A 15,877-nucleotide genomic window follows, 5' to 3' on the forward strand; every position below is an offset into this window, starting at 1 on the left:
GCAGGAGAAACCATGTGAGTGAGTCATGTGGTTAAAAAGGTTGGGAAACGCTGTACTAGAAAATGATTCTTGTAACTGATTAAGTCGAATTTGTCCAAATCTTTCTGTGCAAACTTAAGAGATGCCTGATGTTCTGACCTCTTGAACAGCAGCCCTAGTGTTGGACATCAAATCATTTAGCATTGGGCTGGCACCTCCTACCAGCTATTTCTAATGCATCTAGGACATGCCACATTCTTTGTGCAGGCTCCCTTGTGGGGTTTGCAGACCCTTATTTAGGAGGAGGCTTACTACATCTTCAGAAACAGCATTCAAAATGTCCAATAATCTGTGCGTTTCTTTTAAACTTCCTCTAAGGATATACCCATATTTCTGCCATGCACTTTCTAATAACACCTTGCAACAACTTGAATTAGTCATCAAGGCAGATACAGGTGGAACCATAGCTTCATCTTAGCAGGATGAGGAAACTGAAGAAGGGATCAGTTGATGCTCTTCTTCAATCTGCTCCTCCTGCCTGGGCAACTGCACCAGTTGGATACAGCTTTGTGGAAGGTGACCTGGGCCTAGATATTACAGATACCGAAGTAGTACTAAACAAATCAATTTGCCGACTACGGTCATAACTGGAAACAGAGAGTACTTAATAAGGGACACATACTGGAGGCAGACCATTAGGTTTCTTTCCACAAACCTTTTGTAGACTCCTCCGTAGAATTGCAAATCTACTTCTTATGAGCTCCCAGTGAGGGTAAGGTGTGAAATGAACCTCTACTTTGCTCAGCAGAAAAGACTATACTTTCTTCAAAGATAGTGTGGTTCTATTAGGTGTGACCGGTCTAAGGATACCATTAAAGTCCATACCAAAGATACCTCCTTAAACCCAGCAATTTGGATATCATCCACTAAAATCTCTTGAGGAGAATTTACTGTGCTACCAAGCCGACTAACAAGTTACTTGGTACCACGTATGATCTAGGTACCACAGAAGCAGTAAGTATCATGGTGGAAAGTGCTGGGCTCCCGAGTACAGAGGCATCTGGCATAGACAGCCTAGTTACCAAAACATCACAGCTAGTACCAAGGGTAGAGCAGTGTCTTGACTTTAAAGGACACTGCACACACTGTCTTGAAGGGCAGTATCAAGTACCTAAAGGGGCCTTTAAATAATGTCTTTATAGCCATTAAACAAATGATTCAAGACAAGTCACAAGTCTAGTGATTTGTACTATTGTCTGTATGCAAGGTGCCAGGGACAGCAACCAGGGATATGGCTCTTTTCTGGAGCAGTGCTCTGCTCTGCCCCTGTCAGATAAATGAAAACTGGAACACAGGATGAAATCTCAGCTCATCAGAGTACTAACAAAAAGACGGACCAGAAAGGGATGAGGCTCTGGCATAACCTCCCTGCTGGCTGCTGAGGAAACTATCATTCTTTCAAAAAGTTAAGGAACTCCAGGCCAGCTTCCCTTCACTCTGAATGAGCCTGAAGGAAGCAATGGGCAGAACCTTGCTCTGGGATGCCTCCTTCTCCCAGGCAAAATAGGCACTGGGGGGGAGTGGGGAAGATGTCTGTCATTAACAAGCATCAAAGCATCACAAGGGTAGTTCTTAAATCCTGCTGATTTAATTTCTGTCATGAAACTAGTTCCCCTTTATAGGCAGAAGGGGTCTAACCTAATGAAAGCTTATCCAAGGAAAAAAGGCTCTTTTCTTTCTTTTTTTTTTTTAACCAGCGGGCAATTATAAAACACTATGGTTCTAACATGTACAGTGAGTAGAGAAAGAGTAGATGCTGCCAAGACTTCTGTCTTGCTACAATTGAGGGTAAAAAGGAGCTGACAGGTGCCTGTGCCTGTTCAGATTCTTCAGCACTCCCACTGGGGAGCATGCAATGGCATCTAGGATACAGACACAGCCCTATGGACACGGGTAGCTAAGACAATCTGATCTTGCAAGCATGAGATAAGTGTACAAAGGAGAGAATCCACAACAGGGGAAAAAGCACTCAAGGCAACAGCTGCATTCACCCCTCTTTTCCCCCCAACAGGTCCGGGGTCCCCCATACCCTCCTGTTCTGAACTCCCATGCAGGCATGTCTCTGTCAGAAAATCATGGCCTCATATCTAATCCCCTGTACAATTCTCCATTTTGGAGAGGCCAGCACAGCACTAAGACACTGGAAAGCACTTTCAGCAGGAAACAATGGTGCTTTAGACTCTAGCTGTAAGAGCACATCTCACAGCACAGGGGCTGAGACAAGATCCAACAAGATCCTACAAGATATGAAGAACTTTCTAATGGGGATGGCATCAGGTTTTAGGTGCAGCCTATACTGCAGGCACATGGTCCAGCCCCTGGGCACCCACCTCGCCTATCGAAGTTGTAGAGGAATTCTTCCTGCTGAGATGATTTTCATCTGGAAAGGAATCCTGGCGAGCTCGCCGACCCATCTTTGCCACCTATAAGGGCACAGAGCACAGTTACTGACAATGGCATCCTGAGGGCACTGCCTGTGGCGGGTGCAGAGATCCCACCTCAGGAACACAGCTGGGTATTCGTATCCCTCCGCTGTTTCCACCACGTGAGGCGGGCCAGTAGGGGGTGCTCCTGCGTTGAGCCACCCACCTCCCTGCGCCCAACCACCTTCCAGGCTCCGAATGCCTCCCTAGGGGCATCTTATGTCTGGCCGACCCCTCTCCCGGAGCACACTCGCTAGTCTGGGGGTAACGTGCCGCCACCACCCCAAGAATGGACTGTCTCACGGCCCTGTGTCCTTGGGGTAACACAGGCCTAAAGTCCCACGGGTACTCAACCCAATACAGGCACTTGGGGTACTTCCCCAAGTCCGGGGGCAAAAAGGTATAGTCTCCCTTAGTCCACAGACCTAAGGGGTCTCTTAGGCATAATTTAGACCCACCCCTCAATAAGTCTCCCACACCAGTCAAAAAGGAGAACTTTATTGATTACAGGGGGTAGGGTAAACTAGGGTACAGGATAGAGCAATATCTAGAAATCCTAAAGAGCAAACAGTCTGGCTGTGGTAGCCTTTTGATTACGCATCTGTGATACTTCCAGCTAAATATCTAATCAGATTGAGTAGCTTACTCACAAGCATCTTCCAAAGGCAGGTGAAGTTTCCCTTTGGAGGCAGGCGGTTCCTAGCTCGTGAGTTTGGGGGGAGAGAGCCAGTTTCAGATGTTAAGGCTTCTCTGTCCCCTGCCTGGCTGCTGCGTCACCTCATGGCCGGAGAGGAGCGACCGCCTCCTTCCCCGTCCTAACTTATATAGCCCCTGTGACCTCATTCACCTGGGCCAGCGGAGGTCAGCCCCAGTTGGCTGTCAGCCAACCAATCTGAAATGCATCACCTGTTACCGGGCAGATTCCAGCTCCCCAGGTAGAAACCCCTTACCCAGGTAAGTGATGCAAGTCACGTAGGCAGAGGGAGCAGGTTTCCCCCTCCCTCAGGAATGCAGCCAGCTCAAGTTCCCTAAAGAGACAGGCTGAGGGTGTGGTCCCCTGTGTGCTGGGCCCATCCTAACTGAATGGTCACAGCACAGAGATTTAAATCACAGTGTCACAGGGCAGAGATTTTTGGGGAGAAACCAAGGTGGCTTTCTGCCACACTGCCAACATGGAAACACAAACAAGCTTCCCGGCTACAATGTTTACCCAGTGCAGTGATGCCCAAACAGACCAAGCAAAATACCAGCAACAGGTGCCCCTTTGTCTACCGCCCACACAGCCACCTTCCATGTCACACCATATGCCTGGCTCGCGCTCCTGGAGCCAAGTCACAAAACCACTAACCTTCTTCAAGCCACTACTCAAAAATCTAACTCTGCAACAATGCCCATAAAAAGTTAATAGGTGCACACAACGGGAGCAGACACTTGAGCCTGTGTTGAACAGGACTGTAAAACTGTACCACTTAATCATATCCACCCCCCGCCTTGCCCCATATTCCATGCGTCACCTTAGCCTGCCAGTGATTCAATGCCCGGACTGCCGCTCTCCATGCAATGAAGCCCTGACACTGATGTGTGTCTGTGGCCACCACAGCAACAGAAATGCAGTAAAACATGGTGATCAAAGGCAAAGAGCTGCTGCTCCTCGGGCCAAGTTACCAGGGCCACCTGCCCAGCCTGCTCCAGGGAACATCCTCAGCTCAAACAGAATCACAGGCCTGGCTGCAAGCGCTGGCACAGAGGATGCCCCGGGGAGCAACACTGGCAAATCAAGTCCCTGCTGGAACCCACGCTTGGCCCGAAGGACAGGGCCAGGCGGATGCTTCGCCTTGCTCCCGGGATGTGGGTTCAATTCAAAACAAGAGTCGGGACTGGGACAGTTCCTCTTCCACGTCCCGGTGGCGGGAGTGGGAGGCACAAGCAGCAGAAGCAGGACCGCAGGGACCTGCGGAGGGCACCGAGGCCCGCGCCCAGCCCAGCCCGCAGCCTGCCCTGTGCAAACCCAGGCGCCCCCGCCACGGCCACGGGACGCCGCTCCGGCGCGTGCCACAGCCAAGCGGAAGGGGCCAGCGCCGCCCCGCCACAGGAGGGGGAATGGGTCAGTCCGGTCTCACCGCGGGGGGCCCCCGGCGCGCGCCCTCGCCCAGCTCCAACTCGGCCTCCATGCCGTGCCCGGCCCCGCCCACTTCCGGGAAAGGCCCCGCCCCTCCGCGTCCCTAGCAACCGAGCCACCTCCTCCCCACCTTAAAGGGGCTCGGGCGGCGGGCAGGGAGCTCGGTGGGCATCGCTGAAGCGGGCGCAAATAAAGGGGAAGCTGCACTGGAACGAGGGGGAGCCGTGGGTCAAGGTCCGGTTCGAGCTGCCCGGATCCGCCTCGCTCAGAGCGCAGCGCAGCGGAGCGGAGGCGGCCGGGCCCGGCCAGGCCCTCCCCTCTCCGACCCGCCGTGTTGCGACTGCAGAGAATGGTCCTATTTGTAATATAACGGCAAACCGTGTACGATGCCCGATCAATCCCAGTGAAAGTGTTCAAACTGTGCAATCATTTTGGAGGCAGCTCATTGGCGCAGATTATGCAAAACCCAAGTAACTCTCAGGGGGCGCACCTACACGTGCACGTTTACTCCGCAGTAAATTATGTTACAGCACACTAACTGGAAATAACCGCGCAGTATGGGCATGCCTATATAGTGTAGTTAGTACTAACTGTAGTGTAGTAGTGCTGTGTGCTGCTGATTCGCTGCCATGTGCCCGGCTGTCTGTGAGGACAACCACAGAATTAAATGTGATGCTGGTTTGTTGCAGCTTCCTTGTAAGGGTCAGTACAGCATGTTAATGTATGGAGTTATGGTAAGAAACTTTAAATGTAACTAACAAGATGTGCTTGAGGAGAAGGCTGTGTATGGAGGGTGGAACAGAGCACGACTGTGGCATTGCTTTGGTTCTCTTCAAACTGCTCAGACACGGCTCATCTAATCCCCACTAGAGACCATTCCCTGTCACCCCCACACACTCACCACAGCTGTCCAAATCATAGCACTAAATCAGACTCTAATGAACTATTATTATTCCTGTAATTGTCTAAAGCGTATCTATGCCCCTCTGTATGTGTGCACCATTAATTGTTGGCATAAAAGCAAAGTTCTAGAAGCAGCCAGTGACTGGGTTCACTTGGTCTTTCTTCTGCATTTAGTTTATATGTAAAGTGGTTTAACGGATTGCTGATTTGTATGTAGGCCAATTCCTTTTTATTACCATACAAAACTCAAGACAATGATGGAAATGAGAAATGTCGTTCTGGTGGTTTCTGCAGTTTGGGCTCCAGAGGTCTACAAATATTTATGCAAGAGGCAAGGATTTTTTTGGGCGAGATCCTTTATTGGATCAACTGTATAGCTGGGATAAAGTTAGACAAGTTTTCAGATAGAATTATAGAGAAGTTGGGTTGGAAGAGGCCTCCAGAGGTCATCTAATCCAACTCCCTGCCTGAAGCAGGATCATTCCAAACCATCCTATACAACCCATAATCTAAACCCTACATAAGACAACCATCAACACAGACCTAACACCCTAACCTGCCACAGGTAAAGCAGGAGAGCCACAGTAGCCAATGTCCTGCTTCTATGAAATGTTGTCAATATACGTGGTTTGATAAAAAAGTTCTAAGACTTGATGTACAGGGTATTGTTCATCAGAAATTTGTACCGAGTGGTCAAACAATCAGTCAGGCCTTTTATAAAGAGGTTTTGATTCGATTGAGGGATAAAGTTAAAAGAAACCACCGTGAGCTGTGTGAAAATGGTTGATGGTTTCTGCACCATGACAATGCTCCTTCACACACTGCTGTTTCCATTCAAGAATTTTTGGCTGAAAAAAACATTCCTGTGATACCACACCCTCCGTATTCACCTGACCTTGCCCATGTGATTTTTTTCTGTTCCCAAAAATCAAAATGAAGCTGAAAGGAAGGAGACTTGATGACATTCCAACCATCCATAAGAATGTGAAAGCGGAACTCAAAAAACTCACAGTTGAAGACTTCCAGCATTGCTTCCGAAAGTGGCAGGGACATTGGGACAAGTGCATATCATCTGGGGGAGATTACTTTGAAGGGGACAGCTCATAAAAATGTTGTTTGTACACTCTTCTTTAAAATAAAGGCTAAGTCTTAGAACTTTTTGATCACCCCTTGTATGCCCAAGAGATATAGGACAGAAGGCCATGCTTCCTGCTATAGACAAAGGCAAAAACCCCACAGTCCATATCAATCTGGCCAGGGGGTAAAATTCCTTCCTGACCCCAAATACGGCAATTGCTCTGACCCTCCAGCTTTGGTGCCTGGTAGCCAGGAACTTCCAGCTTTGGTCCCAGTAGGAGCACTGGAATACCCCAATCAAAATCTCCAGCTTTGGCTGTAACCAACACCCAATGTCTCTGAGGAAGGCTTAAAAGCACCCTGACACACAAAGCAAAAAGAGGGGTAGAGGTGGACACGGTCAACCAACAAAGCCCAGAAGAATGGGGAATACCCATAGTAGAAAATAGGTATAGCTATTCTTAGATCATCCTCAACCAATGACTGTCCAACATCTCCAGTGATGAAGAGTTCACAACTTCCCTAGGCAGTCTATTCCACTGCCTCACTATTCTAACAGTGAAGAAGTTTTTCCAGATATCCAATCTAAATGATTTTGCTGCAATTTCAAGCCATTGATCCACATCCTCCTCTCTTGAACAAGAGGAAAAAGATTCTTTCCCACTGCTTTGTGGCAGCCCTTCAAATATTTGAAGACTGCTACCAGGTCCCCTCTTAAGCACCTTTTCTGCAAGCTGAACATGCCTAGCTGCTTCTGCTTTTCCTCATACATCTTGCTTTCCAAGTCTTTTATCATGTTTGTTGCCTGCCTCTAGATCCTCTCTAACTTCTCCATATCCTTTTTAAAATGTGGAACCCAGAACTGCATGCAGTACTCCAGATGAGGCCTAACCAATGCCAAGTAGAGAGGCGCTATCACCTCACGTGTCTTATACCTAATACTTCTATTGATGCATCCCAAAACCGCATTTGCCTTTTGTATGTCTGCATCACACTGTAGACTCATCTTGGTAAAACCAGGTCTTTGTGATGCCAATCAGATCATAGTTCTTTTCACAGGCTTCAGCTTGCAGCTCACCTTGTTTATTAACCATACTTCTCACAACTGTACACATGCATTGGATGTATTTTGCATTTTGACCTACTTGCTTCCCTTTTGCACCAGTTGTTGCAATCCTGTAGATCTGTGGCCCTTTCCCAGAGTTAAATTGCTTCTTTGAGTCCTTTCCCCTCTGAATTGTGTGCCCTGTTGCTAGAGGGTTTTGATCACCATTCTCTATGGGACCTAGTTTAAAGCCCTCCTTACTAGGTTGGTCTGACAATGGCCAAAGATGCTCTTCTCCATTCTTATCAGTTGTATTCCATCTCTTGATAGCAGTCCTCTTCCCAAGAACATCCACCCATTTCTGAAGAAGCCCAAGCCTTCACATTGACACCACTGTCTCAGACATGCATTCACTTCCAGGATACAATGATCTCTCCCTGAATTCTTGCCTTCCAAAGAAAAAAAAAATGATGAAAACACCACTTGTGCTCCAAGCTCCTTAATCCTCCTGCCAATCACCTCAGAGTCACCTCCGAGCTGCTCAGTGTCATTCCTGACAGTCCTGTTGGTGCCTACATGGACAAGCACAAAGAGACAGTGGTCCAAAGGATGGATGAGCTTTGGTAGTCTCTCCGTGATATCCTGAATTTTTGCTCCAGGCAGGCAGCACATCCCCCAGTCCCTCAAGCTCTCAGCACCACTTAGATTTGGCAGCCAGGGCTACCAAGTGTCAGACACTTCATTCATGTATTGAACAACACTTCCACGTTTCACCACAGTTTAGCTGGGCACTGATGCGTCAGTGCTGTGCAACTGTCCAGCAGTTGCTTCTCTGAGCCACCAGGGGCTGTTCTTCACTTGGATTATACTAGAACAGATGTTGGCAACCTAAAACCCATGGGCCAGATCCAGCCTGCAGAGCTATTTTATCTGGGCTACAGAGCTGAGGGATTTTAGCAGTGGAAGACTTTACCTGTGCAGCAGCTGGGCAGCAAGGAGAATTGGCTTAAGTGCAAGGGAAGGGAATATTCTGGCTCCAGCAGCGCAGACTGGGTTGGAAGCCACCCCTGAGCAGTCAAGCTCCACTAAAGTGGCCCCCTACTGCAGAAATGTTACCAACCCCTAGCCTAAAGGACCACCCAGAAGGAGAAGGAGAAGGAGAGTGACCTACTGTCACTGGCATTCCAGCAGTCTGGAGCTCCTTCAACCCTCTTGACAGATGAGCTGCTGGGGTGGGAAGTGTTCTTAGGCTAATGATTTGTCTATTTTGTGGAAAGAATGGGTATCCACACAATCCCTCTCTTCCTGTCTTGTGCTTCCTGCCATGCATCCAACTAAGAGACAGTGGTGGAGTTAAAGGCAGATACATCTAGCAATGGCTCTTGCAATGCAACTCACTGTAGCCCAGTGACGTAGCAAAGTGTGGAGAGGTAAGCGGGGCGACCATCTTGGGCGCTGAAGCAAAGGGGTGCCAACAGAAACTGCCCAGCCAGAGCAGGGCGCAGGATGGAGCCGTGAGTGGCTCATTTTGTGGGGGCATGGGGATGGGGGAAGGGCAGCTCCCTGTACTCCCAGGCAAAAATGGGGGGACATGTGCCCCCCAGATCTGTGCGAGAGGTGAGGGCGGGCAGCCACTGTAGGCTTTACCTAGGCACCAAACTTTGTTGCTATGGCACTGCTGTGGCCAGAGTAGAAGAATGGGTGAAGGAGGAACCAAAACACATTTACAACCCCTCCAGGAGACACTCCTGCACTCCAGCCATCTAACAAAAGCTTACCTATACCACAGGTATCACTCAAGGAACAACTCTGAAGTTAACAGCTAGCCTCTTGTGGCCAAAGTAGTATTTTCTGCTACCACATGTTTCACATGAGAAACAAAACAGCAATTCACCTCTAAGGAATATGCACTATAAGGACCCATATTAAAAGGCCATAAGGGAACTCTGGGATCATAGGAGTGGAAGGCACTTATTAAAACACAGAACTAAGTCAGGTTATTCCCTTTTATTTTTGAGCCAATGTAGTCCTTCAGCTGAATTAGCTCATCTCCCTCTATGACATTTAAGCGTCTACTACTGATATATAATAATATTCCCTTCTCATCCTTTATTTTGTTAGGTTAAACTAGCTGCATTCTTTAAGTGTCCTCTTGTAAGACAGGGTAATAAGGGGAAGACAAGTAGCCCTTTGCATCTCTTCCAATCCAAATTAATCTTTCTTGAAGACAGATAACTAGAATTGTAGCAGTATTCCAAATGAGGTCTCATCCATGCCTTGTATAATGGCTTTGAAATTTCTCTCTCTGCTGGATATCCTTTTTCTTTTAAAGCTATATGATACCAGTGGCTACAGTCATCTCATGGTTCACCAAAACACTCACATCTTTCTTCTGTCATTCCTGAGTAACAAACCTCCAACCCATCCCACAACCTGCAGAATTCTTTTAGTCTCCAAAGGCATGGTTACCTGCGCTCCAGGGTGGGGCACTTTAATTAAAGCAGCTCAGAGAGCCACTCTAATTAAAGCACCCTCAGTGTCTTGTGTATTCAGCATCCCACACTTCAAAATGGAGGCGGGGGCACTTTAACTACAGCTTCTTCGATTAGCTTTAGTTAAAGCTCCCCGCCACCATTTTGAAATGCAGGGACAATGAATACACATGACAGAGGCTGCCAGAGAGTGCTAATTAGCATGCTCCAACACACTCAGTTAATCAAGTCTCCTTTGACACCTGCTAATTAGCGCGTGTTGGAGCAGATGTCCAGCATGTGTATAAGTACCCCAGTGCATGACCTTACATTTTGCACTGCTAAAAATCACTTGAACTATTAAAAGTCATCCCATTTGTCCTACTCCAGTCCTCAAGGTTACTTAGTGTTTCCTGTGGGATATTCTCATTCTCCTTTGTATTGAAGATTTTAGGTAATCCACAAAGTAGCACACAGTGTTGTAAAGGTTGCAAGTATAAATATTAATTAAGACTGTTACCAAGACCAGTCCTTGAGGAACTCCACTAATAAACCTCCTTCCATCTTCCTCCTTTTAGCACAGCACAAATCTCCATTCTGAGATAGGAACCTAAGCCCATTTAGCTAGCAATTTACCTTTTTGCCTTCCCTATACTCATCTCCATCTAAATATTAGACGTATTAGTATTTGACCTTGTGGAACAGCTCTTATGACTGGAATGTCAACATCAAGGGTTACACTCTGTTTTGGAAAATCAGGAGAAAAGGTGGTGGTGTTGCTTTGTATGTCAAAAACATACATTTGTTCCCTGGTTCAGGAGTAAGGCAGCAGCAACGCAGAATGCATCAGGGTGAAGATGAAAGGTAAAAGATGTAGCACCAATACAATGACGGGGATTTATTATAGACCACAAAATCAGGAAGAGGAGGTGAATGAGGTGACAAATTTCACCCATGCAGGTGAAAAATTTATCCAAAAGCTATGGGATGATACTGATGGGAGACTTTAGTTTTCCAGATTTCTGCTGGAAGAACAATGCAAGCAAACATAAAATGTCAAGCTGGTTCCTAACTTGTGTGGAGGACAACTTTCTACTCCAGAAAATGGAGGATACAACTAGGTGATCATCTATCCTGGATCTTGTCCTGACCAATAGGGAAGAATTGGTGGAGAATGTGAAGGTGATGGGTAACTTGGAAGGGGGCAATCATGATATGATAGAATTCCAGATCCTGAGACAGGGAAAGCATAAAGTCAGCAAAATTAGAACACTAGATTTCAAAAGGCAGATTTCATCTGACTCAAGGAGTTAATAGACATGATGCCATGGGAGGACAGACTGAAGGATAAAGGTGTGTTGGAGGGCAGAGAGCTTCTAAAGGGAACAAGCAGAAACTGCCTGACATGATGGAAGCACAGAAAAATACAAGAGGCTAGTGTGGCTGCACAAGGAGCTTCTAAAATGCCTCAAAAGCAAAAGGAATGCATACAGGCAATGGAAGAATGGGCAGGTCACCAAGGAAACATACCAGGAAATAGCAAGAACCTGCAGGGACAAAATCAGGAAGGCAAAGATGAAGAACAAGCTGCACCTGGCAAAAGAGATTAAAGACAACAAGAAGTTCTATAAGTATGTTGGCCAGAAAAGAAAGACCTGTGGGTTGTCTGTTAACAAGCCAGAGAGGACTCCTAACAGAAGATGCAAAGAAGGTGAATCTACTCAATAACTACTTTGCCTCGGTCTTCACAAAAAAGATTAAGTTGCAGCCAAACATCTAATAAGAATTAACTGGATAAGGAAGGGGACAAGCTGAGGGAGGAGATGACAAAAGAAATTGTCAGACAGCTTTTGTTGGATCTGAATGAATTCAAGTCAGCAGGGCTGGATGAACTTCATCCAGGATACTGAAGGACCTGGCAAAGGAGATCTCGGAGTCCTTGGCAATGATCTTCATGAAATTGTGGTAGATGGGCCAGGTACCAGAGGACTGGAAAAGGGCCAGCATAGTGCCCCTCTTTAAATAAGGCAAAAAGGAGTACCCAGGGAACTACAGTTAGCCTCACCTCAATACTGGGGAAGTTACTGCAGCATATCCTAAGGGAGGTTATTTGCAAGCATCTGGAAGAGGAAAGGCTGAGCACAGGCAGCCAGCATGAATTTATGAAAAACAAGTCATATCAAACAAACTTGATCTCCTTTGACAAAGTAAATACATGGGTGGATAAAAGGAATGCTGTGGATATAGCGTATCTCGACTTCAGCAAGTCTTTTGACAAGGTCCCGCATGACCTTCTCATAAACAAATTGGAGAAATGTGGGCTGGATAAAACTACTATAAGTTGCATACATAACTGGCTCAATAGCAGCAAGCAAAGGGTAATTATTAAAAGGTCCATGTCAGACTAGCAGGAGGTTTCGAGTGGAGTCTCTCCTGGGCCCAGTGCTGTTCAATTTGTTTATTAATGTTTTGGATGTTGGCATAGCATGTATAACAAAATAGTCAAATGTGGTGTAGAGACATGAGAAGAAGATATAAGCAAGACATTGGTTGCTGTGGTTCCCCTGCTTTACCTGTGGCAGCTTTGAGTGTTAGGTCTGTGTAGTGTCAGGTTTGATGGTAGTCTTATGTAGAGTTTAGCTTATAGATTGTATAGGATGGTTTGGATAGGGATGATCCTTCCTCAGGCAGGGGGGCGGGCTAGATTACCTCCTTAGGACCCTTCTACCCTACTTCACTATGATTCTATGATTCATTTCCCCATCCGGTACCATACCAAATGTTTTACAGACAGCCAAAACACATTAGATCTTCTATACCTAGTTTAGTTTCCTGCATAACAGAGGCCACAGGAGTTCCCTGTATTAAAGTATGGATATGTATGTATGTATACACAGACACACGCATATTTTTTACAGAAGATAACCAAGCTTTTTTTAAATATTTCCTGTGATGGAGATTCATTAGAAATCTTGCTAAGTTGTTCAGTGATTAATTGCCCTCACTGGTAAAAATCTGAACCTTATTTCAAGTTGGACTTTGCCTAGCTTAACCTTCCAGCCATTATATCTGGCTATCTTGGTCTGCTAGATTAAAGAGTCTTTTTATCAAATTCCTGCTCCCCATGCAATTACTTATACACTATGATCAAGTCCCCCCTTAACCTTCCCTTTGAAGAGTTAAGCAGATGGAGCTCCTGGAGGCTTTTAATATAAGACATATTTTCTAGTGCTTTAATCGTTCTCATGGCTTTTCTCTGAGCCCTCTCCAATTTTCAACATCTTTCTTGAATTGTTGACACTAGAATTAGACACTGTATCTCAGCAGCAGCTACTCCAGTGTTAGCTATAGAGCTAGCAGATACCCTTTATTAAGAGGTCAACTTTACAGCATCCCTTCACAGCCCAATAGAGCACTGCTCATCCTGCCTCAAATCCTCCAATGGTCAGTCACCATATCCTGCAGAATCCAGTGCAGTGGTACTTATAGCCCTCTGGACAAGACTCAGCATATATGCCTCAAGAGGCAAAGGCAGCCTCTATGTGTGGCACATGGGAGATTGGGAAGGGAACAGAAACCAGAGCGACAGATTGGAAAGGGAACACAAGAGAGGGAGAAAGCAGAGTAATAGATCAGGCGGGGAAGGAGTTAGGAATGGCACTTGTCGGGGAGCAGGGCTTACACTGTGGCACACCTGTCAAAAAGACTGACCTCCACTCTGGGTGTGTCTACACAAAACCCTTACTAAATTATAGCATGTATAACAAAACCCTTACGCATTAATGAACATGTAGACATGCCCTCCGGGGCTTAGACTCCTATCTCAGACTGAGATTCACAGCCTAGAACCCTCACCTACATTTAAGTGCCTAAGCCAGTGGTTCTCAGCCTTCTTACACCTAATGCCTCCCTCCAAAACTTTTCTGAATTTGGCATCACCCCAGTTGAGAACCCCTGTTCTAAAGTATCAGCTTGCATACTTTATCCACAGACTGCCAGTGCCACTGCCAGGTGGAACTACCCCATGTGCCTCTGTTTCCAGAAGGCTTGCGTGGAAATGGACCTGGAAGTACATGCAGCAGGTTTAACCTAACACAGGCAGAACCAGTTCCTGCATTAGGTTAAAAGGGTCTTCTGACACCCTGGCTGAGAACTACTGACCTAAGCAGCTGCTAGATCACTCATTCAGGAAGGAGCAAACATGGAATCTAAGCTTTTCTCAGGCTTTAAGAAAGTTCAAACCCCAATCTCCCACCTGCCAAGCAAATGCACCAAGCATTAGGCTGTCCTCTGCTAGCAGTGCTCTCAACTCCTCCTGAGGCTGAGGCATTGTGTGGCAAAGCATTTTAAATTAATGAGCTCAGAAAGAGGGAGCAAGATTCTGCAGTACAGTCAGGAGGGCATTTCTAAAGGGGGAAGGCAGGGGGGTGGGTGAGTCCTAGTTTCTGATCCCTCCTCTCTGCTCCCAGGCCAGTTTCTGGCTCTCCCGTTAAGCAGCCATTGAATAAAGTATACAAACAGGCTTAGAACCAGAACACAGGACTCCCCCCAGGTGAGTGTCCTAACCACTAGGCGACATCTATCTGGTCCAGTAACACCTGCATTCTTTGCTCCAGTGTTACAATTTCAACAGAAGGAGCTGGCAAGTGCTTCCCCATGCAACAAACAACCTATATTTTGGTGGTTGGGGAACTCTCCTGGAAAATAAGAGCTGTATGTTTGAATATTTTCATCCTAGAACCCAGGTCTCCCACTTCCTGGGGGATTGCTGCAGCCGCTGACTAGCAGCAAGGGGGAAGATTAAAAGTGGCCAGGACTTCCATAGTGTGTATGGACATCAGTGCTGTCAGTTGATGCTAGGCATGCTTAGAGCATCCCTGCAAGATTCAAGAGATACAGTTGTGGGCATGTCATAGAATCATAGAGAAGTTGGGCTAGAAGAGACCTCCAGAGGCCATTGAGCCCAACCCCCTGCATGAGACAGGAATATCCCTGTCCAAACCACTCTATACAATCCATAAGATAAACTCTACGTAAGATTACCATTTACCCTGACATAACACAGACTTAATACCCTAACCTGTCACAGGTAAAGCCAATACCCTGCTTCCATGAAACATTGTCAATATATACTTAAAGAGTTCCTGGGGAGAGGGCCATACACCCCATTACAGAGAAAGGCAAAAGCCCCCACAGTCCATACCAACCTGATCCATATGAATCTGACCATGGGGTAAAATTCCTTCTTGACCTCAAATATGAGAATCACTCTGACCCTGAGCAAAGGAGAAGACCCTCTAGTCCAGTAATTGTCAACATTTTTTGTACCAGGACCCATTTGTAAAATCCAATGGCCAGCCCTGACCCAATGCCCCTCACTCCTGACCTGCTGCCTCTCACCCCCAGCCCCCAGTGTGTGAGGCAGGGGGTAGGTGTGTGGGGCTGGGGGGGGCATGTGTGGGGCATGGGGGGCACCCAAGCAGCCCCTCACAGGCTGAAACTCTGCCAGCCTGCAAGGGAAAAGCCACGCTTTCCCACATTTTTCTCCTTCAAAGGAGAATCCATGTTTTAAGTTTGTTGATCCATTTTTAAAGCTTGTTTGTGACCCTTTCATATATTTTTGTGACCCATGGGTTGAGAAATGCTGCTCTAGTCAGAAACCTCTGGCTTTAGCCCCAGCAGGAGCATTGGCACACCCCAGTCAAATTCCCCAGCCTTGGCTGTAGCCAACACCCAGCGCATCTGGGGGAAGCTAAAAAAAACCCTGACATAGCAGAAAGGGGCAGGGGGGAGGGAACAA

The 15,877-nt window shown here is 46.9% G+C and overlaps 2 protein-coding genes across 3 annotated transcripts in view; one reads left to right on the plus strand and one right to left on the minus strand.

Moving 5' to 3' along the window:
* Positions 1 to 4,672, minus strand: part of IFT43 (intraflagellar transport 43) — a 91,139-nt gene extending 86,467 nt beyond the window's left edge. Inside the window, exons 1-2 of one of the 2 annotated variants that reach the window (XM_019518777.1) lie at positions 4,583 to 4,672; positions 2,370 to 2,462 (exon numbers count right to left, since the gene is read on the minus strand). In XM_019518777.1, the coding sequence (XP_019374322.1) occupies positions 2,370 to 2,462; positions 4,583 to 4,633 (144 nt within the window). In that variant the 5' untranslated portion in view covers positions 4,634 to 4,672. The remainder of the gene's footprint in view (positions 1 to 2,369; positions 2,463 to 4,582) is intronic. The other variant, XM_019518778.1, reaches the window with a different exon arrangement.
* Positions 4,632 to 15,877, plus strand: part of TGFB3 (transforming growth factor beta 3) — a 44,461-nt gene continuing 33,215 nt past the window's right edge. Inside the window, exons 1-2 of the mRNA XM_019519913.1 lie at positions 4,632 to 4,643; positions 4,689 to 4,815. Coding sequence (XP_019375458.1) covers positions 4,632 to 4,643; positions 4,689 to 4,815 — 139 coding nt within the window. The remainder of the gene's footprint in view (positions 4,644 to 4,688; positions 4,816 to 15,877) is intronic.

Source organism: Gavialis gangeticus, unplaced genomic scaffold (assembly GCF_001723915.1).
Source record: "Gavialis gangeticus isolate Ggan-Ray unplaced genomic scaffold, GavGan_comp1, whole genome shotgun sequence".
In the NCBI taxonomy this organism is placed as follows: Eukaryota; Metazoa; Chordata; order Crocodylia; family Gavialidae; genus Gavialis; species Gavialis gangeticus.